General features: G+C 33.9%; 2 protein-coding genes across 3 annotated transcripts; one reads left to right on the forward strand and one right to left on the reverse strand.

The window, feature by feature from the left end:
- On the reverse strand, positions 1 to 15,000 carry LOC110617304 (probable LRR receptor-like serine/threonine-protein kinase At1g56140). Of its 2 annotated transcripts, XM_021760017.2 has the most exons (24): positions 14,725 to 14,992; positions 13,318 to 13,507; positions 13,126 to 13,197; positions 12,965 to 13,036; positions 12,801 to 12,872; positions 12,535 to 12,606; positions 12,225 to 12,296; positions 12,049 to 12,120; positions 11,789 to 11,860; positions 11,642 to 11,713; positions 11,453 to 11,524; positions 11,022 to 11,093; positions 10,874 to 10,939; positions 10,613 to 10,678; positions 10,440 to 10,484; positions 9,387 to 9,451; positions 8,459 to 8,835; positions 2,910 to 3,108; positions 2,670 to 2,834; positions 2,263 to 2,381; positions 1,423 to 1,633; positions 1,086 to 1,317; positions 781 to 931; positions 1 to 579 (listed from the first exon to the last, which is right to left on the reverse strand). In XM_021760017.2, exons 1-24 carry the CDS (start codon positions 14,849 to 14,851, stop codon positions 193 to 195), a joined length of 3,120 nt encoding a protein of 1,039 aa, XP_021615709.1. In that variant the 5' UTR covers positions 14,852 to 14,992; the 3' UTR covers positions 1 to 192. The 2 variants fall into 2 exon arrangements, with proteins under 2 accessions (XP_021615709.1, XP_043813819.1); XM_043957884.1 differs by lacking the exon at positions 781 to 931 and having other exon boundaries at positions 248 to 579; positions 14,725 to 15,000.
- Positions 15,001 to 21,706: 6,706 nt separating this feature from the next.
- Positions 21,707 to 22,513, forward strand: LOC110617043 (auxin-responsive protein SAUR72). The gene has a single exon (XM_021759624.2). The coding sequence runs from the start codon at positions 21,870 to 21,872 to the stop codon at positions 22,296 to 22,298; it is 429 nt and encodes a 142-aa protein (XP_021615316.1). The 5' UTR covers positions 21,707 to 21,869; the 3' UTR covers positions 22,299 to 22,513.
- The last annotated feature ends 2,796 nt before the right edge of the window (positions 22,514 to 25,309 follow it).

The following is a 25,309-nucleotide window of genomic DNA, read 5'->3' on the forward strand; positions in this document are numbered from 1 at the left end:
CAATGTCAGAATATCGGCATACAATCGTTAATAAATTTCCATTTCAAAAAAAAAAAAAAAAACATTAATAAATTTAATAGCTAATTCTTTATTCGTCTATAACACTTCTAATGATGCCATTTCTCACTCAACTCTCTTATAATCATATACAAGATCACTCAACCACAAAAAAAGAAAAAGAAAATTGATTCCTCATCTACCATCACCAATGATCTCATGAAGCATGGGCGTGGTACCACTTGAATGATGATGCACTGTGTCGATGACCATGCTTGTACTTGTAGATGAACTGAAATAGCTAGAATCAGTTCCTTTGTGTGCATTATCATCCATGAAGCTTCTGCTTATATCATCAAATTTCCATGCAGTCAAGTATTCAGGCTTTGAAATTTCACTGCTCACTTCAATATCACCAGATAGCATTGCCACTACACGTGACATTGATGGCCGAAGAGTAGGTGAAGTTTGGGTGCACAAAAGAGCAACTCCTATCAATCTTTTTACTTCCTCCTCGCTGAATTCTTGTAAATTGGAGTCTGCAAGTTCTACTTCACGGTTGTTTTCGTGCAGGTGCCAGGCCTAAAAAGCAACAAGCAAGGAGATGCCTTTTAATGGACAACACTTGAAGGAGACAAATTATAGATGATAACATATAAACAGTTGTTCTAAAACTAGAAAATGATTCCTAGATTTCAGTCGTTACTTTGTTTTTTTTTTTCTTTAAAAAAAAAAGAGCGACTGAATTTGACAAACCACTACAGAATAAGCCTCATATCATACCCATTCAAGAAGGTACATCTTTTCTTCTTCCAGGCTTGAGTCTGAATTTGGTCTCCCGCTTACGACTTCCAGAGCCACAACTCCAAAGGCAAAGACATCAGCCTTTTCTGTAAGGTGTCCACGCATAGCATACTCCGGTGCAAGATACCCACTTCATTAATAATGACGAATCACAAGATAAGTTGCTATGTTTATTGCTTTTTATTCATGAAATAGCCTGATGGCTTAATGAATTTACCTTTGAGGAAAAAGAAAGATAAAAAAAAAGCAACAGAGAAAGGAGGCTTTGATTAACAGGATCTTACATTGTCCCAGCAACACGGGTGCTTATATGGGTCTTCTTATCATCATAAAGTTTTGCTAAACCAAAATCTGAAATTTTGGGGATGAGATCAGAATCAAGCAGAATATTGCTGGACTTCACATCTCTGTGTACAATTCGAAGCCTCGACTCCTCGTGCAGATAAGCAAGACCTCTGGCTACTCCCAAGCATATCTCATAACGTGTTAGCCAGTCAAGATTCAAATTTCTTTCTCCTGTATCATGAAATCCATAAACATATTTCCACTAAATCCTCTATAAAACAAAAGGAATACGTGAATGTAAATAAGTGCTTATATACATAAATTGCATTATCATACCAAATAGCGCTTGATCCAGGCTCTTGTTCTCAAGATACTCATAAACAAGGAGCCGTTTGTTCCCCTCAATGCAGCATCCATACAATTTGACAAGGTTGCGATGTTGCACAGCTGATATGGTCGCAATCTCTGTTACAAATTGGCTCTTTCCTTGGTGAGACGCCACAGAAAGTTGCTTAACAGCAATCACTCTTTCATCATTAAGTTTTCCCTGTAGAGGATAAATTTCAGATAAGTTTGATAAGCAAAAAGGGATACATGTACACCCTGAATAAAAATAAAATAAAATAAAAGCATCATTCAAATATTCAATTCTCATACTACTGTGACCAGAAGTGGAAAGCTCCATGTGCAGTGAGTTTAGCCATATATATATATATATATATATATAACAATTCCTGTAAATTAGACAGCTCAAAAGTATTAAAAGAGCATCCTGATGCACAAGGCTTCAAATATTGTGGGCTATAACGCGTGAAGTCCTCCCCTTTCATTTTAGGGAGGCTGTTTATGTAGTTTTAACCTGTGACCTCTAGCTCAAACACATAATTAATGAAGCATCCTTGTTGTCACACTGAGGCTCACCACAGACAACTCATCTATATTTATTAATGGAAAAAGAAATTATTCCATAAAATAGATTGGTACAGAGGACTGCAATCAAAAGATGGAAGCTACTCATGTTTTACAGCTGACCAAAGGTAGAATGTCCAGTTAATAACAGATATCACTTTATTTAGCATTCTCTTGTAGAAGAAACACTAGACAGAGATTAAAAAAATACCAAACCCCAATGTCTGCCCAAACGATTTGTTTATCCTCGAGTTAAATAATGGATACCTTATAAACTGGTCCAAATCCTCCCTCTCCAAGCTTATTGGCATGACTAAAGTCTTCTGTAGCAGTCTTCAGTTCAGCATAACTGAAAGTGTATGGTTTGGCATCTATACCTAGGAGCTCTGCAATCTCAACACAAACATGATTAATTCAAAAAAAAAAAATGGCTATCAATTGAATTAATGTTTAAGCTGCAAGGCTCCAGCAAAATTCACAGAGGGAATGAAAATGAGAAAAAAAAAATCTATGTTTAGTCATCCCCTTTTGAGTTTGATATGACACATTTATTAAATGCTAACACCAAAGTTAAAATCATCTATGGGTAATAGCAGCATTTACAGCTTACATATTAATATAACAAAGTTATTCAGATAGCTGATGCTTACATGGAGCATAATTTTTAAATTTACCTTCATCATCATAGGTGCTTTTACTTTTTCTTCTTTGAATGACAAAGAAAACCACCAAAACAAGCAGAAAGCTTGCTGTTCCAACCCCAACTACAATCCCCACAATTAGACCTGTCTTATCCTTTTTACTGGTTGGAGGGTTGTTACTGACAGTTGGTATGAAATCTGCATAAAAGCTGAGAACTTAATAACCCGGTATCTGTGTGCATTAAAAGCAATAAACTTCATTGGTTATAATACCTGGATTAGCGCTGATTGCTGAAATGGAAGGTCCATAAGTACCTTGAGCAGGAATGCAGCAAGTACCCTTTCCAGCCCAAAACAAATGTATTTCAAGGTAATTTTCAGATACCTGGGCTGTGAAGTCCTTTTCAACAGCTCGTTTAGAGACACCACCTGCCTCCTTTTTTATGTCAAAATCCTTTAAAACACGGTTTCCCTGAAGCAAGGACTCCAGGACTTCAATAGAATAAATGGACAGACATAATAACTTCTTCATAAAGGAATAGAAAAAGAAAAAAAATATATATATATATATATATCATTTAGGAAGCTTGATGCTTTACAAGATGTACATACCGGAACTTATTTATGACAAACCAGTTTCATTGGGATATTACACAGTAGTTTACAAGAAGGCACTTAGGTTTCAGTAGCAAATTAGAAGATATTTGTGAAGAAATTTATCATAAAGAAGAGTATCTTCCTTGAACATTCAGCTTAAACTACTGAAGAAATACTCTGCTCGTTAAATAATATACCAATCTAGAGTACTTCACCATAATACCAACTCCTAAATATGTCATGAAAATGCAAAAAAGAGACACAATGACAATATGGAGGGAAAAAAAGAACAGAAAAGATTTATATAATTTCACTATAAAGTCTCTGTCCACAAGACAAGACACTAACAAAAAATTTCAGAAAGAGAAGCACAATCTCTTGAACTGTAACAGATCACTCCAATGGGCTTAAATAACTTTTTGGACTCCTTTTTCGCTAGATCCAAATAGTTAACCCAAATTATTTAGCCGTCATAGGATATTACTGTAGAAGGATAATATTTGTTGTATTTCACAATAGAGATTACAATCTATTTATACATGAGAGAGGGTATCTAAATAGGAAGGAAAATCAAGTCTATGATTATACAATCCCTAGGATTAAGCAACTGACCCATCTATCAATATTTACTTCCTATATTAACATATTTACTTTCTATAACTTATAACACTCCCCCTCAAGTTGGATCATAAATGTTAATCATGCCCAACTTGTTACATATATAATCGACTCGAGTCCCATTTAGAGCTTTAGTGAAAATATCTCCTAATTGTTCTCCAGTTCGGATATGTTCTGTTGATATTATCTTTTGTTGAACCTTTTCACGAACAAAATGACAATCAATCTCGATGTGTTTGGTCCTCTCGTGAAATACTGGATTGGAGGCAATGTGGAATTGTGGATAGCTGCTTGATTATCACACCACAACTTAGCAGGCACCAAATTTGAAAACCCAACTTCTTCCAACAGTTGACGTACCCACAAGATTTCACAAACGGCTTGTGCCATGGCTCGATATTCAGATTCAGCACTAGAACGGGAGACCACATTTTGCTTCTTACTTTTCTATGAGACCAAGTTACCTCCCACAAAAACACAATACCCAGTAGTTGACCTCCTATCAACTTTCGAGTCTGCCCAATCAGCATCAGAAAAGCATTCAATATTTGAGTGCCCATGGTTACCATAGAATAGGCCTCGCCCTGGGGCCCCTTTAAGGTAACAAAGAATTTGTCCCAGAGCATCCCATTGGGCAACAGTAGGAGAGGACATAAACTGACTTACCACACTCACTGAATATGCAATATCAAGACGAGTCACAGTCAAATAATTCAGCTTACCAACTAATCTTCTGTACCTTCCAGGATCTGCAAATGGCTCACTGTCTTCTGTGGTAAGTTGAAGGTTAGGGGTCATTGGGGTACTACAAGGCTTAGCACCCAATTTTCCTGTTTCTGCCAACAAATCAAGAACATATTTTCTTTGAGATAAGAAGATGCCTTTCTTACACCGCATAACTTCAATTCCCAAGAAATATTTCAAGGAACCCAAATCCTTTGTATGAAACTGTGTTTTAAGAAATTCTTTTAGGGATGTGATGCCAGCAATGTCACTTCCTGTAATAACGATATCATCTACATATACTACAAGCAGAATTACTCCACTATCAGAATTTCTATAAAACACTGAGTGATCACACTTACTCATCTTCATTCCAAACTGTTGGACCACCTCACTAAACCTGCCAAACCATGCTCAAGGACTCTGTTTCAAGCCATAAAGGGATTTTCGAAGTCTACAAACCTTACCTGACTCCCCCTGAGCAACAAAACCAGGTGGTTGCTCAATATAAACCTCCTCCTGAAGATCACCATGAAGAAAAGCATTTTTAATATCCAGTTGATGCAAGGGCCAATCATGAGTAGCCGCCAAGGAAATAAACAATCGGACAGATGCGAGCTTGGCAACTGGAGAGAATGTATCAGAATAGTCAACTCCACAAGTTTGTGCATAACCTTTGGCCACTAAATGGGCCTTGAGGCGAGCAATAGATCCATCAGGGTTTACTTTTACTGCAAACACCCATTTGCACCCAATAGCCCGCTTTCCTGGGGGCAAGGACATCAACTCCCAAGTACCATTAGTGTCAAGGGCCATCATTTCTTCTTCCATTGCAGCACGCCAACCAGGATGGGACAAAGCCTCAATAACAGTTTTGGGAATTGAAATAGAATCTAAAGCAGTGACAAAACAACGAGAAGAGGAGGATAATTGATCATAAGAGACACAAGATGAAATAGGATAAGTGCAAGTACGTTTACCTTTGCGAAGAGCAATGGGCAAATCCAAATCAGACGGTGAAGGATCAGTGGGAGCAGGATCTGTCGACGAAGAAGCAGGTAGCGGAACGGAGTCAGAGTCCTCTAAGCGTCTGGAATACACATGAAAGATGGGAGGGCGACCTGGCACATGAGCGAAAGGTGTAGGAGTAGTCTGAGGAGACAAAGAGCGAACAGTGTATAACAAGAGGTCATCTTCCTCCCCCTCGGTGTTATAAACAAATGATGGCGGAAAAAATGGAGTGGACTCAAAGAATGTTACATCCGCAGACACAAGATACCGATTCAGATCAGGAGAAAAACAACGATACCCTTTCTGACGTCGAGAGTAGCCAAGGAAGACACATTTGAGTGATTTAGGATCCAATTTAGTAACCTGTGGACGAACATCACGAACAAAACATGTACAACCAAACATACGTGGCTCAATACGAAACAAAGATTTAGTGGAAAACAAAATGTTATAAGGGATATCACCATGAAGGATGGAGGAAGGCATGCGATTGATCAAAAAACAAGCAGTGGCTACAGCATCAACCCAAAAACATTTAGGTACCTTCATTTGGAATAAGAGAGCTCTGGCTACTTCAAGAAGATGTCGATTTTTTCTTTCAGCAACTCCATTTTGTGAAGGAGTGGCAACACAAGATGACTGATGAAGAATCACTTTTTGTAACAAATAAGATTGAAATTCCTCAGAGAGATAGTCTTTAGCATTATCACTTTGCAATATACGGATGGAAGTATTGAATTGGGTTTGGATTTCAGCATAAAATGCACAAAAAACAGAAAATAATTCTGAACGACTCTTCATTAAAAATAACCAAGTAGTACGAGAAAAATCATCAACAAAAGTAACAAAATACTTAAAGCCAGACTTAGACACAACAGGACAAGGACCCCAAACATCTGAATGTACTAACTCAAAGGGGGACGAAGCCCATTTATTGACTCGAGGCAGTGTAGGTAAACGATGATGTTTGGCAAATTGACAAGACTCACAATCTAGAGTAGACAAAGAATGAAACTGTGGATATAACTTCTTTAAAATTGAGAGAGAAGGATGCCCCAAACGACAATGAACATCAAAAGGTGTTAAACGCGTGGAGCATACCAGAGATCGAGGAGATCGAGGTAGTTGCTGATCCAAGACGTAAAGACCCTCTGACTCACTCCCTCTACCAATAATCTGCTTCGTCGAAAGATCCTGAAAAACACAGTGATCAGGAAAGAATGAGACACAACAATTCAATGCACGAGTGAGTTTACTAATGGACAGCAAATTAAATGCGAACTTAGGGAGACATAACACAGAGGATACAGAAAGAGAAGGGGTTAAGTTGACATGACCAGAACCAATGACAGAAGATTTAGTGCCATCAGCAAGAGTAACATAAGAAGGCGATGTACGAGACTCAAGATTGGACAAAAGGGTAGAATTACTTAATATATGATCGGTAGCACCAGAATCAATAACCCATTTTGAGGATGAAGACACAAGACATGTAGTAGAGTTACCTGACTCGGCAATTGCAGTGATAGAGGAGGAATTAGAGGATTTTAGAGATGCCTGGTATTGGACGAATTGTGCATACTCATCTGCAGATATCAAAATTCCTTGATTGGAAGATCCATTCAATTTGTGTTCCGTGATTTTAGTCATCATAGGAATCACATCAGTTACGGTGGTGGTTTTCACTTCAACCATGACAACAAACCCAAAACGACAGCAACAAACGTAACACAGAATCAGAAAACAGTACCCGGCGTGAACAGTACCACGTGAACAGTACTCGTGAACAGTGTCGATGAACAGTACTCGTGAACAGTACCCGTGAACAGTTCCGATGAACAGTACCGATAAAAACACCTCCCCCAAAACCCGAACGGCAAATAAACCTCAGATCTGACAAGGGAACGATGTGGCGACTCCAGCGATGGTGAGATCCAAATATTACCCGTTATGGGTAACCCAAATAAACAGAGCCCTAAGTCTCCAAAAAAAAATTTTTTTTTTTTCTTAAAAAAAACTTTGACGGGAGAGAAAAATTAAATCTCTACGAGAAAGGCTCTGATACCATGTAGAAGGATAATATTTGTTGTATTTCACAATAGAGATTACAATCTATTTATACATGAGAGAGGGTATCTAAATAGGAAGGAAAATCAAGTCTATGATTATATAATCCCTAGGATTAAGCAACTGACCCATCTATCAATATTTACTTCCTATATTAACATATTTACTTTCTATAACTTATAACAATTACATATACTAATTCAATCTTCTACTTTTTCCACATATGCTAAGTGATGGCAGTGGAGGGTTACATTCTCTCTCACCAAATTTTGTGATATTTGTGCCATGTCTATACAATTGTGGTTTGCTAGCGTGTTGAATGACTCCATTTCATTCGACAGTAACCCTTTACTCACAGACCCACTAACTCTGTATAATTTTTTTATCAGCTGTAAGAACTCAGTCTAAATAATTTTTGGACTCATTTTACACTAACACCCAAAATGATCATCTAATAGTTCTGAGTTAAGATATTATATCTTCTAATTTTCCCACATCTCCCAAGAGGTGGCAACAGAGTGTTACATGAACTCTCCCACCTAATCCCCACATATTTTCCCAAAAATTTATTGTGTAATAAGCATAATTTACAATGTTTATGCTAGTTCACATCTCATCAAAACTTGTGATGGTAGCGGAAGCATCGGATCACACCATAGACTTTTCGAGTCTAGTCATAATCCGAACCACACATGTGATAATCAAGCATAACTTAATACTTGAGTAAAAGCACTTTGTTGGCAATGATGTATTCTGTTTGCAAGACAAAATGAAACAGTCCTAGCACAATTCATATTAAGACAAACCTGGACGTAAACATCAAAAACACGTCTTCCAAGACTCCTCCACGTGTTACCATCCTCAATTGCTGTTTCTGAAAACTGAAGCTTGACAGTGTAATTGCCATTCTCAAGCCCCATACCATAGTATCTTAGGGATGAAGCAGAGACCCTTGCTGTCTGGAACAACTCAGAGTCTAAAGTATTCGTGAATTGAGACGATGAGAAAATTTTATACTGAGGATTGTTCGTTCCAGTAAAATATCCAACATTACTGACAGCCCATCTGCTTGTGCCAGTAACATAATATGTTGCAGGACCAAGAGTCTCATTTTCCCTTTCGTATACAACGCCATTGGATGATGTAATCTGTGGACCACCACACTTCACTGCAAATTCAGAATCTGTGCACCGAAGCAAAATAAATTTTCTCAGGGAAAGTTCAGAAACTATTTTGGATTGCAATATTTATCATCTACGGATTTCCAAGCGCGTATTAAACATTAAATAACTCTTTCTTCAACTATTTATGAGTTTTTCTTCCCACTATTTATGCATTAAATAACAGTTAGTTATAAACATGGAAAGAGGAATTTGATTTGCCACATCAATATAAGCAATATTCCTTGCATTCATTAGTCGGGTATTTTTTGAAGTGTATAGTATAAGGGTTCATGTCTACAAAATCAGTCACTGACCCATTGATAGAAACTGTAAACATAAATGCTGAATCTAGCGCTCTGAATATATCCATGTTTCATGGCTTACTAGCAACAGCCAGCAGATTAAAATGTCTCGTAGGTAGTTCTTGCCAAATTATTAACCAGTAAAAGCTTGCTATTTGAAACATAGAATTGTTCTTAAGTAAGCCAATTTTCCCACGTCTTCAGAATTTACAACCAAATTTAGCATCCCGCTCAAAAAACAAAAAGGAGGGCATTTTGATTGAACTTACAGACAGGAGAGCCTCGATTACAAGGAAAGTTACGTTGAAGACAGTTCAGGCCTGACGGCAAACCACTGAAATTGAAAGAGGAATGAAATTACGTGACTGGTAAAGAAATTATGCCAGACGCTAAATACTGGTTATTTAAGCGGATGGTTGTGCTTGATATTCTCCTAGAATGAGGAATAATCACATTGTCAAAGACAAGCAAGCATTTCCCAGGAATTTTGTTACTAAAATTAGATAAAGGAGGACAAAGATGAGTTATCAATTGTTGTTTTTATTTATATCCCTCCTCCCACCACCTGAGAATGATTCCAACTATGACATAAGTCAGAAATCAGAGTTTCAGACAACAGATATATTTCACAGAACAAATAGGACTAAGCCTTTTCACATTATATTTAAGTAGACAAAGGGACGAATGATAAAAGATTTTAAGAGCAAAAGCATGTAGCAAAATCCCCGCATTGTTTAACTTCTTAATCATTTATTTTTGTGATTGTCATCAAGTAATCCTTTTATTCACAGTCGTATTTATACGCTCCATTTGCCCATCCAGTCAACAAAGAAAGTTCGACAGAATCTAAGGAAACACATCTAAATGTTGTTGTTTAGTATCTCCTTTTTTAGCCTTCATATGTTTATCATTTTTGCTAAAAAGAGAAAGGATAACAGAAGAAAAGAAGAAACAGAGTCAGAAGGCATTAGATATTGTTAAATGTAAGCAATTACAGTGGGTAATACAATTAGGAAATTGTTCGAAAAGAAATATGGAGAAGGAAACAATCCATAAAACTGCGAAACTGAAGTAATTTTATTTTCATTTGCAAATAAAACACTCTAATTTTCATGCGTAATAAAAAATCCCAAAGGGGAACAATTAGTATTCCTTATGAAATATTGAGTTTAATATTCTTAAGAGAACATATTACCCATGTATTGTGGCAGCCTATTGATAAAGGGGGTTATGATTTGAATACAGCAAGAATGCCATTCAGCATCTGCTTCATCACTAAAATGTTGAAGGACTTAATTTAATTATAGAATCAAAAGAATTACCTGCTATTTGAACGGTCTATTGTGAAATTGTTGGCAACTAAATTGCTGCACGGACACAATAAAGAATTAAAGATGTTGATGTGAGTTCTTTCATCAATAATTCCATAGAGAATGGTAGACTGTTCAAAAATTATCATTCAAAAAGGTAAAGAACCAAAAGCATTACAACATACACTTGTAGATTTTGATCATTGACCCAGGAAGGAAAGCTCCCAGCTAAATTATTGTATGAAACATCTCTGTAATCATAAATGGACATAGAGGAAACAGATAATAATCCAGCCAATTCATGAAATACATGGTCAAGGTCAATCATGTCAAATATTAAAATTACTATATAAACCTGAGAGATGTAAAGAACATTAAGCACATAATTCAATTAGCAATAAACCTATAATACATGAAATTTAAAATAATACCGCAGATATACTTACATATTTACAAGTGATGTACTTTTTTGTGCAGGAAGAGGACCATCTAACTTGTTATTTCCCAGAAACCTGAGGATGAAGGGAACAACACTTGGTTCAAGATGATTACATGTTAAGACTGACAACAAATTAAGCAGAGCTGATATATTACAAGAATTTAAGCTGGGTCAAATTGAAAAGTATGTCTGGTATCTGTCCAGTTATGTTGTTGAAGCTCAAATCCCTGGGGGAAAAGGAGAAAAGATAGGTAATGCTACTGAACAAATTATACATGATAATAAAAAAAATTGAAATATTCCTCCATTCAAATGGAGATGTGGAATTGAACTCAGACCTTCCCATGCCAATAATATTTTAACTTCGTGATTACTTTAAAGTGATTAATATCAAGAATGCAGAAAAGTGCTAATCTTGATTATTTCATTTTTAACAATTTTACAGAATTTTTCATAAGACCCTACTACAAAAAGTGATGCAGCCATATAAATGATCATCTGAAGTGTTACAGGATATTCATGCCAAACACAAGACCTTGCCAGCCAAATGTACATTTAAGTCAATCTTTTAATAGAAAAAACTTACAACTGTGTCAAATTCTGGTATTCTCCAATATTGGAAGGAATTGAATCTGAAATGTTGTCATTCCTTAGAACCCTGCAAGACAAGATCTGAGCTATAATATTACATTTCAAAAGATCACTTGAGAGAGAAAAGGATGATGGATGTCTAATACTGAGACATACGAATCAAAAGACAGTCATGTTGCCTTACAAGGTAGTTAGTGACTTCATTTCCCTAAGAAATGCCAGCGAAGAGCTTCCATTTGATAAATCGCTTATTCTCCTGCATTTGTAATTTAAACTTGTTTGTTAGTATGATAGGAGATATAAACAAAATCAATAAAAATGTAAGACTTACAGCTCTGTCAAAGAAGTTAGGTTAGACAATGTTGGCGGTATTGGACCTTCAAAGGAGTTCCCTTCAAACCTTCTGCAGCAACATGTATGAATTGTTCATATGAACAATGCAGATTTGGCATTAGAAGCAGTAACGTATAATTCATTATTAAGTCTCCTCTATTCAATTTTTCAAAAAGCAGTTTCAATACTGAGTTTAAAATGAAATGTAGGCTCAAGCCTGCAGTATCGTGATAAAAGTTTGCAGGGAAATTGTCATACAAGGAATTAAGCTTTGACCAATTCCCTATGAAGTCAGGTATTTTGCCAGTAAGTTCATTGTCTGATGCCCACCTGAGAACAATCGGAGTAAGAAAAAAGAATTAAAAGAAAAAGTTATGTTATATTGATCTTTCAGAAAAGATTTATCAGTTTAAAAGTTGTCAAACTGATCTTACACAGTAACCATGCTCTTTAGGTTAGAAAATGATGAAGGAATCTCACCGCTGACTCCAGAGCTATCAAAATAACTGTCAAAGTAAAGAATTTTCATCAGTTGTGCTCCTATTAAAGTACATATTATGTTCAAACCATACATGAAATTATTTGTTGCCAGAAAGCATTATCTTGTGTATGGCTAGTGTATTATTATTAGTCATTTTGATTCCATGTAACAAACTTACATTTCCAAAATACCCTACTACTAACTAACAAGAAAAAAAAAGTCTACAAAACAAAATAGAATGACCAACAAAGTAACAAACTTACATTTGTTGTAGCCTCGTACAATTCCCAAGATCAGACGGCAGAGGACCAGAGAAGTTGTTTGATCCAAAACCACTGGAAATAATTAGAAAGTAAATTAACAAGTGATCAAGAGTCTTACATCAGATTATCAAGCTTCAAGTACATAATTATAGAAAAACAAAACACCAGATGCCCAAGTCCTAGTGCCCCACTAAATATATCCTTGGAAACTAACCAAATTGCCATCTGTTGCATAACAAACGTACAAACCATTTAAATCAACTTACAAAGATCTTAGATCAGTGAGCAACCCGAGTTCCTTAGGAAGTTCCCCCGATAGTGAATTAATGCCAATGGTCCTAGTGAAAATATAATTTATAATGTTAACAAACAAGAAACAACATATATTCACATTTAAGGAGTAAAATTAGAGAATTTTAAATCAGCTTACAAGTATTGCATGCGAGTTAAATTGCCAATTGATGGTGAAAGGTTACCGGTCAAGAAATTTTGACCCAAATTCCTGTAAGAAATGAAAACAAGCTTATTACGTTTAACAGCACGTGATCGTGTGAAATTAACATAGTTATACACAGGAATATGAAACCATACAAATTGGTAAGCGAAGTTAAAGTCCAGAGCTCATCTGGAATTACACCCACAACGTCCGTTGCATAAACTTTCCTAAAAAGCATAACAGAATAAGTGAGCATAGTGAATACTGACGCATAAAATCAAACATGTGGGCAACATCCTGATAGAGGGCAACCAGAAACTTGAAAAATGAATAAAAGGAAAACGTACAGGGCAATGATATGACAAGTGGTGCCATTGTTGTCAGAGCAATCGCATTTGATGAAGGGATTGTAAGTCTGGTCGTCGATAGTAGGAGAGGGGCCGAGGGCTGCTCCACTGCACAGTTCTCCGCTGGTGTTCCATTGGGCTGGATTAGCAGATATCTGCCATTGTTGAAAAATAGAGTTCAACGCCCTCGCTGCAACATCAATTTAACCGAGTTATAAATGACTCAATGAAGGTGAGTTTCGCCGTCATATCAGAGAACTATATTTAGAAATCAAACCTACGAGAGAAACCACTGGATCAAAAGAAAGATTACGATAGATCATTGCTACAATTTTTTAAACAAAATTATTTGATAAAATCAAATAATAGAATTTAGGGAAATTTAAAAAAAATAAAATAAAATTGGAAATGAAGTAGTATAATATTCAATATCTTTTAACGTTAGTGTAGGCTGAGCTTATGAGTGATTTTAGTTTAGGTATTGTTAGCACAGCAATAAAATGAATTGTAAATTGTAGTTTATCTAATTTAAAAATACTAAAATAATTTGAGTTTATTGTTTTAAGGTGAAAATTGTTTTCTCCGCTTGGACGGGGTCGTTACAAAGAAGCTTGAGCTGCTCCAACGAGCGCAGCCATTTCTTTCTAGTACAAAAAATTGGGAAGCTTGACTTTTTCTTCGCTAAATTTCTTTTGGACGTCAGAAACGCAATTGGACCAAATTGCATATAAAATATAAATAATTATTGGGGTAGAATTTAGATATATCTTATCCAAATGTCAAATATGAATTAGCTGAGCCGTCAATTATATGAGGAGATGTGTGGAAATATAAATGAAAGAAAAATCAAAATTGTCAGCTACTGCGGGCAGCATTATTTTTATGTTTATTTTTTTATCGTTGACATTATGCTTTTCTCTAAAGTTGAAAGCTATACTTTATGTATATATAAAATTTATTTTCCGCCCCAGTACTTTACTTTTATTTTTTGGCAAGAAAAAAACTTTATATTTTATTTTTCTTTAGTAAAGTAAACAAATGTTAAGAATTTATAACTACAACTGAAAAAAAAATAATTTCTTAAAAATATTAAATTTAGTTAAGATCTTTGAAATGGTTAAATACAGTCAGAATTGTTTGTTTCTTATTTCATATCATATGCTGCAAAAGGAGAATTTATGATGCACAGAAGAATCAAGTTCAAATTGAGAGAGCAAAACGTATAGCCTCATCATCATGGCTGCCTAATCGTCTCTTGTTTGCTAAAGCTGTACAATTCTATTCCACTACTACTCACTAAAGAAGAAGAAGAAGAAGAACAGTTTCATCTTCGCCATAACCAGCGTGCAAGAACAATAAGCATTAGTTTAGATGAGAGAGAGAGAGAGAGAGAGAGAAGTTGCCTACCTTCATTAGGATCTGTAGTAGGTTGAGTTTGATTCTGTGCATGAACTAAATCAACCACCACAACTGCGAAAACAGCATATACAGCAAACAGGACTAGAACTGGTGTTGAGGCAGAAGATATCAACATGGTTGCTGCTCTTTCCAGCGAAGATTAATTGATTGATCAACCCAAAGTGTTTATATATTTTTGTAGCCAGAATATTTACATATCAATATATAAGGTTGATACCCAAGTTTGATTTTTCTAATGTATGAATTTATAGAAAAATATATCAAATGGAGGACTTCTGGAAATGAAATGGATGCTTGACGCAGACATGACCACGATTCATCAACGTACGCGCCATTATAATAGACCCTGTGGAAAGACTAGAGCCAGTTGATTCATTGGAAAAAGTCATAAAATAATTGACACAATCTAATGGGTCCACGAAATTGAACAAGTTGGAATAAAATTATAATTAATAATACATAATGAAATGTGTTACTTGATTTTAAAATAATAATAAATTAATTAATTTTTAAAAAATGTAGTGATCTTATAGTATTTTCCCTATATAATTTAAATCTTTACTTTTATAATAAAAAAATCAATTACCTTATTAAATTTTAACACATACATGAAGAGGCAATAATTATGCTATATTTTTATAAATATCAAATATCAATAGTGCCACTCACACTATTAATTTGATAATATATAACTATATTTAGTAGAATTTTATGGGCTCCCATCTCAATTCTCTTATAAAAAAAAAAAAAAAAAGATATTAATTACAAAAGGTTAATTAATTTTTTATATAAAACTTATGGACCAAATTATACATTAAAATATTCATATAATATAAATATATTTTTTATTTCATAATTTTTGTTTTTTTTAAGTTATATTAAATTTATTGTTGACTTTCTAATTTTATATTATAATAATACATAAATTTACTATTATAATTTTGTTTTATTTTTAAAAAATTTCTTAAAATATTTTTTAATATTTAATAAAATTTAATATATTTAAAATAATATAATAAAAAATATTATATTTTTTATTATGTACATTTGTGTGAAAAAGAAAATTAGATAAATATTATAATATAAAGAAAGTATAAAATTTTATATGTATAAAAAATTCTCATGTTTGGAGATGGTGGGAGAGATGAATTTATAATGCTTTGCTGATCCACCGACACTCAAGTGGACATGTCAAATGGGCAGATTAAATTGTTTTATTAAATAATTGTAGATAACGAAATTAAAATTTTATTACTCGTAATTTAATTTTTTTTTTTTTTATCACGTAGACATTACTTGTACAAGTTAAATAACATTAGAAAAAGAAAAGGAAAAGAAAATTTTCAAATGAATTGGAACTTGGAAAGATTCAAAACGCAGTGAATGACGTTTGCAAAACCCGAATTGTAACCATACGAAAAGGAGCAATTAAAGGCAGAGCTCATAATTTGACAAATAGCGATTAATTAAATAAAAGTAAAAAATAAATAAATAAAAGTGGGTTTACATTAAGAAACAAAGGTTTGAATCAAGTCGTTGTCGGCTCGGCTACTATATTTTTAAAGTGGATGAATTGAAAAGGAAGTGATCGACTGCCCCATGCCTTTGATGACTAGATTCCTTGCTTTTAAACTCTGGGATTTGTAAATTTAATTAATACAGGTTATTCCTCTTCCTTGCTCACCTCTTCTTATTCAATGACTGACATGTATATGAGGAAAACAAAACACAAGACTCCCATGGCTTTTACTGTCGATCAGGAGATTTATCTCCTCTGTTCTAATGGCAGCTTCCTTCCATTGAAGATTAGAGTCTTCTTCATCTGCGAGCTACTGGTAGTTTTCACTTGGTCTTCAGTGTATATTTGGAAGGTAAGATCTTATGGTTACAGTTGTTGGAACCACCTTGTCACCTTCGTTCTTCTCTTCTAGGGTTCAAGTGGGCTTTCCTCTGTTGTCTTTGTTTTGTTTGGGTCTTAGATCTTTATTTTTAAATAATTCGTAGGCCATGGGCCTTTTCCAATCAACGTAATCTACTTTTAATTTTTTTTTTTTTTAAATATTGAAAAGAGGCTTTTAGTCCAATTAATGTATACCTTCCAAGTCCAAATAAAAAAACAAGCTACACAATCAAACCCCATGCAAAAACCATTCTAAGCCCTAGCTTGCAGGAAGCAGGGCCGCTTAAGGCCAGCCATAATGGGGAGACTAAACGAAGCCCAGATCAAGTAAGTTTGGTTTTTGTGGTGCTTAAATAAGGGCTTCGTTATAGCCAATAAAGAAATCACGAGTCCTCATCACATGCCCAATTTTGAAATTTGATTGGGTCAGCAAATAAATGTTTTTAAAAAATGAATTAATTTAAAGGAAGCCATCAATGTCCCATGGCTTCGATGAGTAGATTCCTTGCTTTTTAAGTCTGGTCTCTGTAAATTTAATTGCTTAATTTTCCTTCTCATCCATTTATCTTATTATTTATTCTACTACTACGAAAGAAAGAGAAGATCTGAAAAGTGATTAGGATAATTAAGATGAATAATCACATAAGCTTGTTTATATTTTTGGGAATGTATGTGACTGTTGAAGATCCAAAATGAGCAATCACATGGGATGCTGAATTCTTCCACCAACTTGCTACTTAAGTCCAACTAATACAAGTTTTTCATCAACCAATTTTCACACGCAACACCCCTTTCTACCTTTTTATTCATTTTTCTTAATTTCAACTCACAATAAATTCCATTTATACGTACTCCTCCTTATGCCATTCATTAATGTATGTTACTATCTCATTTCAAATAATCAAACTATTCCTCATTTTCAAAATAATATTAATTTTTATTTTTCATGTGTATCCTTATCATATAAAAAAATATGATCATCAAAAATATATTTTAGAAAATCTTGTACTATTAATTTTGATACATAAATGATAGATTACGCGGGCAGAATTCTTTATTATTTTTTTTAAAAAAAAAGTGTGAAAAATGGGGAAATGCCCACTTGTCCCTGACTCACCCGACCATTATCCAACCGGGTGTGCCTCATTTCCCTGCTATTTAATGCATCCAGTCAAGAGACTAGGCCAAATTTGTGATGTGAGTGCCCAAATCCTTACCATCACAAACTATAACATTAACAAATTATGAAACCCACTTTCCATTTCTTCAAATATATATTTATGATAATAATACACGAAATTGATTATACTTGGGGCCGGCAATATAAGATGATGCCAAATGTCATTTCAAGGTAAGTTTTTGTATGATTTTTTTTTTTTAAATATGCAGAATATATTTAATTATGTAAAGGCTTTTACATCGACTAAAGTATCCTTTGCCGATTGTAAGAGAGCACTAACTTTCCTATTTCTTTATTTTTTTTCTTTTCATTTAAATAATAAAATTTGTGTGCAAAACTAATTTTAATACTATATATAATTTTTAATTACTGTATAAAATCCTTATAAATCACCTACAAAATAGACTAGAGAGCCATTAATAATGATAAATAACGGCTCTTGGCTTGAAGCAAAGACCAAAATGAAACGGAGGACAATGCCCCCAACCTCGCCACCATTTCCCATAAGCAAGAAGATAAAAAGCAGGCCACTGTAAGAAACCACAAGCCTCGTCTTAGCTCGAATTTAAAATAAAATAAAATAAAAAGAGAAGGTTGGAAGGCGTAACTGACGGGCAACAAGTGGCGCTATTCCCAGTGAAAGTTGAACGAGTGGGACCCGAAAAGGACAGCAGTTCGTGGATTTCCATGTCACAAGACAAGAGCCTCCGGCCCTCCTCTCCGTATTCACACCATTTTCACACGTCATTTCCTCTAACCTTTATTTTTTATTATTATTATTTTATTTGTCCGTTTCAGCTTTTGCGGTTGTGTACGGGCAATTTACGAAAGTGGGTAGGGACCACTTGGGTGCTGGCTGGTCCGTTTGTACGATTGACCGTACGGCTTTTTTCTTTTACAAACATCTGGATGGAAAGACCAACTGCTGACATATAACTTCCGTGGCCTTGTGATGGGCTTTTTCTTGGACCCCACTCTGTACCCTAATGGGCTCCACCCTCCACTCTTCCACCGCACACCCTTAATTTATAGCTTATGACCTAAATTCTACAATTAAACAAAAATAGATTGATTTTCGTTTCAGTCTCATCGGATGCTTTGGTGTTTTCCATTGTTTGATGGAACCTAACCAACAAGATTGACCCAACTCAACGTTGAAATTAGATACAAATCATTTATCTCTATAAGGTAAAAGACTTAATTTATTTAAATTTTTTTACCATTTATACAATACTGCATTTTAAAATTTATTCAATAATATCAAAACTGCTTTTCGAGTTTAAATTTAAATTGAAATCAAAATGCAAAATAAATAAATAGTAAAACCATCATTCTAAATGGGAACATAAAAGGAGAGGAGGCTTCTTCTTGCAAGGAAGAAATTCATGTTACTTTCATGCATCACCTAACAAGACTTGATTTTTTAAAAAAAAAACAAATAAATATAATTATGAGGTGGGTATCATTTCATTCATCTTCATTTTCTTCATAACAAATGATTTCCTCTTGAAAATTATGCTACCACTCCAATTTACATCTTAATCAAAGGCTTATAACCCTAACAATCAATTACCTTTTGAAATTCTCTTAGAGCCTTGTACTATACATCAACAATGTTATTATTAGAATAATCCCAAACGTTGAACAAATGAAACTCTTTGTTTTAGCCCCACCACCACCACCACCACTAATTACTTAAACAATTAAATAATATATTTAATTTTTAATCATATAATGCAGCAGCTCTATAATAATTTCAAACCATTTAAGAAATAAAACCAATTATCACCGATTCATTGACTAGCATGACTTACTTTTTTAGAGCCCTAAGAAGTAAAAGTGATGAACGACGGAGATGAACGCGCGTGTTTGACTTTTTATTTATGTCACCGAGTTTGACAGCTGTGGGAGCAATCATGTGGAGTTGAGGTGCACCGCTATTTGTACGCGGTCTCTCTAATCAGTGTGAAATCTCGAACATGAACTAATGATTGAAGCCTAAAAGGAATACTCTCTGACACACTATTGAATTTTTTTACCAATAAATATTTAAAAAATTTATTTTTTTTCCTGATATTCAGTATTTGAAATAATTAAATAAAGAATATTATTCATGCATAAATAGCTGTTCGTACGAATTTTTTCCAAATTTAGTAGAGGAATATTCATTAATCATTACAGGTAGTTTCCCATAAGCCACCCAACTTCTTTTTTTTTTTTTTTTGCAAAATAGGATTTTGCCTCTCTCCCAAATGAATATATTTTGATTTAAATACGAATCACTTTAAGAATTTATTAATTTATAGAAAATCATTCACTAGTTTCAAAATATATAATTTCTATAGAGAGTTTATTCACATTTTAAAGATAATTATTGCATAATATTTCTTAATTTAATTGATAAATACATGTCCATAAGTAAGCAATTAATCATCTTACTCATATTCAAACGTCACACAGATTCGTTTCCCATTAGTATTGAATACTGATTATTGGCTCACTAAAATTCCACACTATACTTGGTTCCATGGCAATAATTATAATTAATTGCTTGGAAAAATTATGATTGGATTTTAAAAATAAGGAGGGCAACTGTTGGCAGAAATAAAAAATAAAATAAAATAAAATAAAATAAAACATTTGTGTGTTGAAGTTTTATTCCTATTGAAAATTCATTTAAGAAAAAGCTGTGTCACGTTACAAGATATACTATAAAATTAATTTTTAATAAATATATTTGCAAAAATATATATATATAAGTTAAAAAAAATAAATTATTACATTTTCCTTTAATTTTTTATTTTAAATAAGTGGATTCTTTTTTTTGTTTTTTAAGATGTAAGATTTTACATCACACAAAACGATGATTGAAAAGGAAAGAGAAAAGGGAGTTAGAGAGATAAGATAGGATGCATGCCAACTTCCCAAAAGAGATTATTACTTTTATGTAGTCCCCATTTTCGCTATATTTTTGTGCTGCCAATTGCATTTTCAGAAAGCCAATCACAGCATTTATGTGATTAAATGCTATAACAGTCAGATTAAGAGCAACACCACTTGCCTGCTTTATTTTTTTTTCCCCTTTTTCTTTTTCTTTTTCTTTTTCTTTTCACAGAGCAATAATGAGGAAAAAACCCCACCCCAACTTGCCTTACACTAGATTTTTCACTTTAATCCTTTAGCCCAAAAGGCATGAAACATGGATATCCTTTCTCACATCTTCCTGAAACTCCTCACGCTGCGCGTTAGTCTTTTGCGCCCGACCATTTGATTTTCATTCGCCAGTGAACTATACCCACAACAAAATGGCGTGAAAATGGAGAATTTTGAGTTCAAAACACCCCCAAAGGCGTTTTAAAAAAAGAAAGGGAATCAGAGTCACGGAACTGTACTGCAACTATAACTCACATGAGGGACCACTGTAATTCTTTTTTTCTTTTAATTATTTTTACCATCTCCAACAATAAAAAAATAAAGAATCCAAAAATTAATTATTAATAATTAATTATTTATATAGTGATTTAAAATAGAATAATTCAACATAAATCTAACAATAATTGTGTCATTATTAATTTTATCCTTATATTTTATAAACTGTATTTTTCATTCTTCAAGTTTATATGGGACACATTTATATCTTTTTATCTTTGTTGTTATTAATATTGTTCAAGAAAATTTAATATAATAAATTTTTTTTTTGCCTTGAACTCAAAAAAAAAAAAAAAAAAAAAAGAACTTGGAAAATATCGAATAAGTAACAAAGAGGGCTGAAAACTGCCATATGAATCTATGCGTGTCCAAAAAAGAAAAATACAAAAGAAAAATAAAAAAATAATAATAATAAGAAAAATTTTTATCACTTGGATTGTACCTGGCAAGTACTCTACCTGTACCTCTCTCTCCTCTTTCATCACCTTTCCATGTCTACCTTTGTCTTCCTTTATATATTCTCTTCCTCCTCCTCCGCCATCTCCTATCCCCATTCACTCTACCTCTCTTCATACTCTCAATTTTCTCTCTGCCTGTCAACCCACGATACCTCTAAATCACTCCATGAAGCAGCTCATCCGCCGCCTCTCTCGAGTCGCCGACTCTTCCCAGTACAGCCTCCTGCGTTCCGATACACAATCCCGCACTTGTTCCGCTTCTAGGTCGACGCGCAGGGCGGACTCCTTCCGGTGTTTGGTCAAACCGGTACGGCGAGCCGGTGGAGGGAAGTCAGTGCCAGAAGGTCATGTTCCTGTATATGTCGGCGCCGAGATGGAGCGGTTCCTGGTGAGTGCAGAGTTGCTGAATCACCCGATCTTCATCGGCTTGCTTAACAAGTCTGCTCAAGAATACGGCTACGACCAAAAAGGAGTGCTGAGAATTCCTTGTCACGTGCTGGTTTTTGAGCAAATCATGGAAGCGCTTCGACTAGGCCTTGAGTCCCGTGAGCTGGAAGACCTCCTGAGTTCATTGTTCACGGATGACTACTTGTGAATTAGGGCTTTTTGGCGAGATCCTTGGTATATTTATACATATAAAAATATACACAGAGAGATCAAAATCAAGAGATCTTTTTAGTTTTGCTTTCTGGTGTAAATATCAGTTGTTATTTTTCCAGGTGTTGGGGCTTTTTTTTCCTGTCCTTTGTAAAAATCAGGGGCTGAAGCTTCAACGGAAATTTACTTAATGTCTGCTTCTTCTTGCCCTAATTTTTTTCTTCTTCTTCTGCTTTCTTCAGTTATACACTAATTATAAAAATGCGCCTTGAAACTTAAAATTGCTTTTAAAAAAAATTGTGTTTCTTTCTTTCAGAACAAAACAAATTGAGTTTCGAGGAGACTGGGAGAGCTTCCGTCTGTCTCTCTGCGGCGGTGGTTGTTTGTGGGAGTTGGGGGTATTTCGGGCAATGTGGGGTAAAAGCGTAATACGAGACACCTTGAAGGGTATTTCCGTAATTTGTGGGACATGCTCGTCTTGCCACATCTCAAAGCCAACTAATATGGTGGATTTGTTTCGCTCGCATGGAGTTGTCACCAACTCTGTTTTATATTCTCCGATAAAGAAATTCTGCATTAATAATGCCAAAATGTTTCTATTTTTTTCTTTATTATCATTAAAAAAAAAAGAGAGAGGCTCTTATAAAGGAATTAGGCATGAATAATTTGAAAATTTGATAAAATGGGGTTGAAAATAATTGGATTTTATTAGAACAACTGAAATACTCTTTCCCTTATACGTACGCCTAATCTTGATTAGGTAAAATTGCAATTACGAAAACTATGGGTTTGGTGCCAAATATAATGTTCAGTTTGTAGATGATAGGTATTAATCTACGCAGGTATAATTAATAACGATTACTTAATATATAATTATTTATGATAATCAAAATTGATGAATGCAGTTGAAACAAACTGCTCAAAGATTTGATGTTAAACTAGAAAAGACGGCTTGGTTGGTGTATGGTGTCTTTAATTTTGATTAGTCAAACAGAATTTGCCATCTATGATTATTGTTTGCTTAATTTTCATATACATTTCTTCAAGTTTAAGTACAATAGTACACAGACTTTATTTAATTAAAATTAAGCACTTCAAATTAGATACTTTAATTAAGGAGTCTTCAATCTATGAATTATATAATGATTCTTACGTGGAGTAGGTTAAAGGGTCACACAACTCGCAAAAAAGAAATAGCTAAACAATAGATGGTTGGAGAATCGTCGTTCTCCATTGTCTTGCATGTTGCTGAAGTTTAATTAATTAATTAAGCATTTTAATTAGTCACTTAATTATTGATGTAACTGGATGTTGATCATGAGATTTATCAAAAAATCACCAAAATGTGTGACCGACTATTCTTAATTGACTTAATTAATTAAGCTAAGTTGACTTTGTTTTATTGGCATTAAGATTATAAATAAAGCAGTATTATCAACTTATTGAATCTGTGATACGTTGAGAGGATGAATTGATCGATCATGTTGTGTGGTGGTAGGTTGTTTATATATAAATATATTAAGTGTGTGTGAAAAGGAGAAATCAACGATCACCCATAATTAAACCTTATTTTGGATGTTTGTGTGTAAAGAAGAGAGTAATGGTCAAGTCTTTGTGTTTTGAGAAGGAAGTGTTGTTCTTTTTTTAAAATATGTTGATTATCCATACGTAATTGTTTACTCTAAAAATAGAGTACAAACTTCTTTACAAACTCTGCTTTATGTTTGATTGCTTGCTTAAAAAGAGATTTAGTTCTAGATTATATGCTTTAATGGTTTACCCTAGTCTTCAAATTGTTTTGTTTTAATTATAAACATTTTTAATTCCCTGAATCGAAATTAAATCCTATTTATACCAATCAAAATATTTCTATCCATAAAAATTTCATTTAAAAGAGAATTAATATTATATAAAGAAGTATATAGATATATATTATGATATGGTCGGTTAAAAAGAAAATAAAGGAAGGGTACGTATCATATCTTCTTGTTGTAGAAGGGATGGTGCAATATTATACATAAGCTGTATACAGCTTATGAAAGATTCGCCAACCTATTGAATAGTTGCCATAGTATGTAATGTAAATATTAAATATGAAGACAAAATGTACGTACCTATATCTATAAAATATTATAAACTCACAATTCTAATTAATATTGTTCACAAAATATTAAATACTTAATTAATTAAACGTGATGCTACAGTAGCATGAAAAACGTAGGCCCTTAGTTTGCGGATAAACCCACATGGTATGGGTTAGGATTACCATGTTCCAATTTTGATTATCAATAAAATATTGTGTGATTAATTAATATGGAGAAACCATGGAATTTTTGCTGTGGTTTTCTTAATTTCAATGTTGGTTTATTTAATAAGGGAAATTAATAATAAATTATAGGAGGAGGAAGAAAGAGGGTGATAATTATAATTCGATTTAGGAATCATGTGAAAGTGTGATCATATTATGGGATTGATTGAGAGATCTCAATGCAACTTCATGCAAGGAATCTATAGCAAATAATGAGCATTATTTGTCAAATTAACATTATTAAATAAATTATAATAAGTTAGTTGTTAATTGTTTCATGCTAATAACTCTAACTCTGCATTCCTTAGGTTTCAAACACATGCTACCACTAAGGGTCTTTGAAGCTCCTCATCATTATATATATAAAATTCACATGTGTTTTATATATATATATATATATATATATATTTAAGTTGACATGAACTAATTTTCTTTCATTGTTGTAATCTAGGATTCTATATAGAAAAGTAAAACTAGGAAAAATGGTAAATTACCCAATCTCAAGGGGTTAATCTCGAATCCAAATAGAAGGAAGAGCAGCAAGTCAAATTCAATACCAGGAGTGCACACACAAGTCATCCATATTAGCAGCTTACCTTTTTTTTTTCCTTAAAAAAATTGATATTAGCAGCCTCAATCCTCGTAGAGAAAAATTATTCAAATCATTATAATTAATATTAAATCTATGTCTCCAACTAATA

Source organism: Manihot esculenta, chromosome 6 (assembly GCF_001659605.2).
Source record: "Manihot esculenta cultivar AM560-2 chromosome 6, M.esculenta_v8, whole genome shotgun sequence".
Lineage (NCBI taxonomy): Eukaryota > Viridiplantae > Streptophyta > Magnoliopsida > Malpighiales > Euphorbiaceae > Manihot > Manihot esculenta.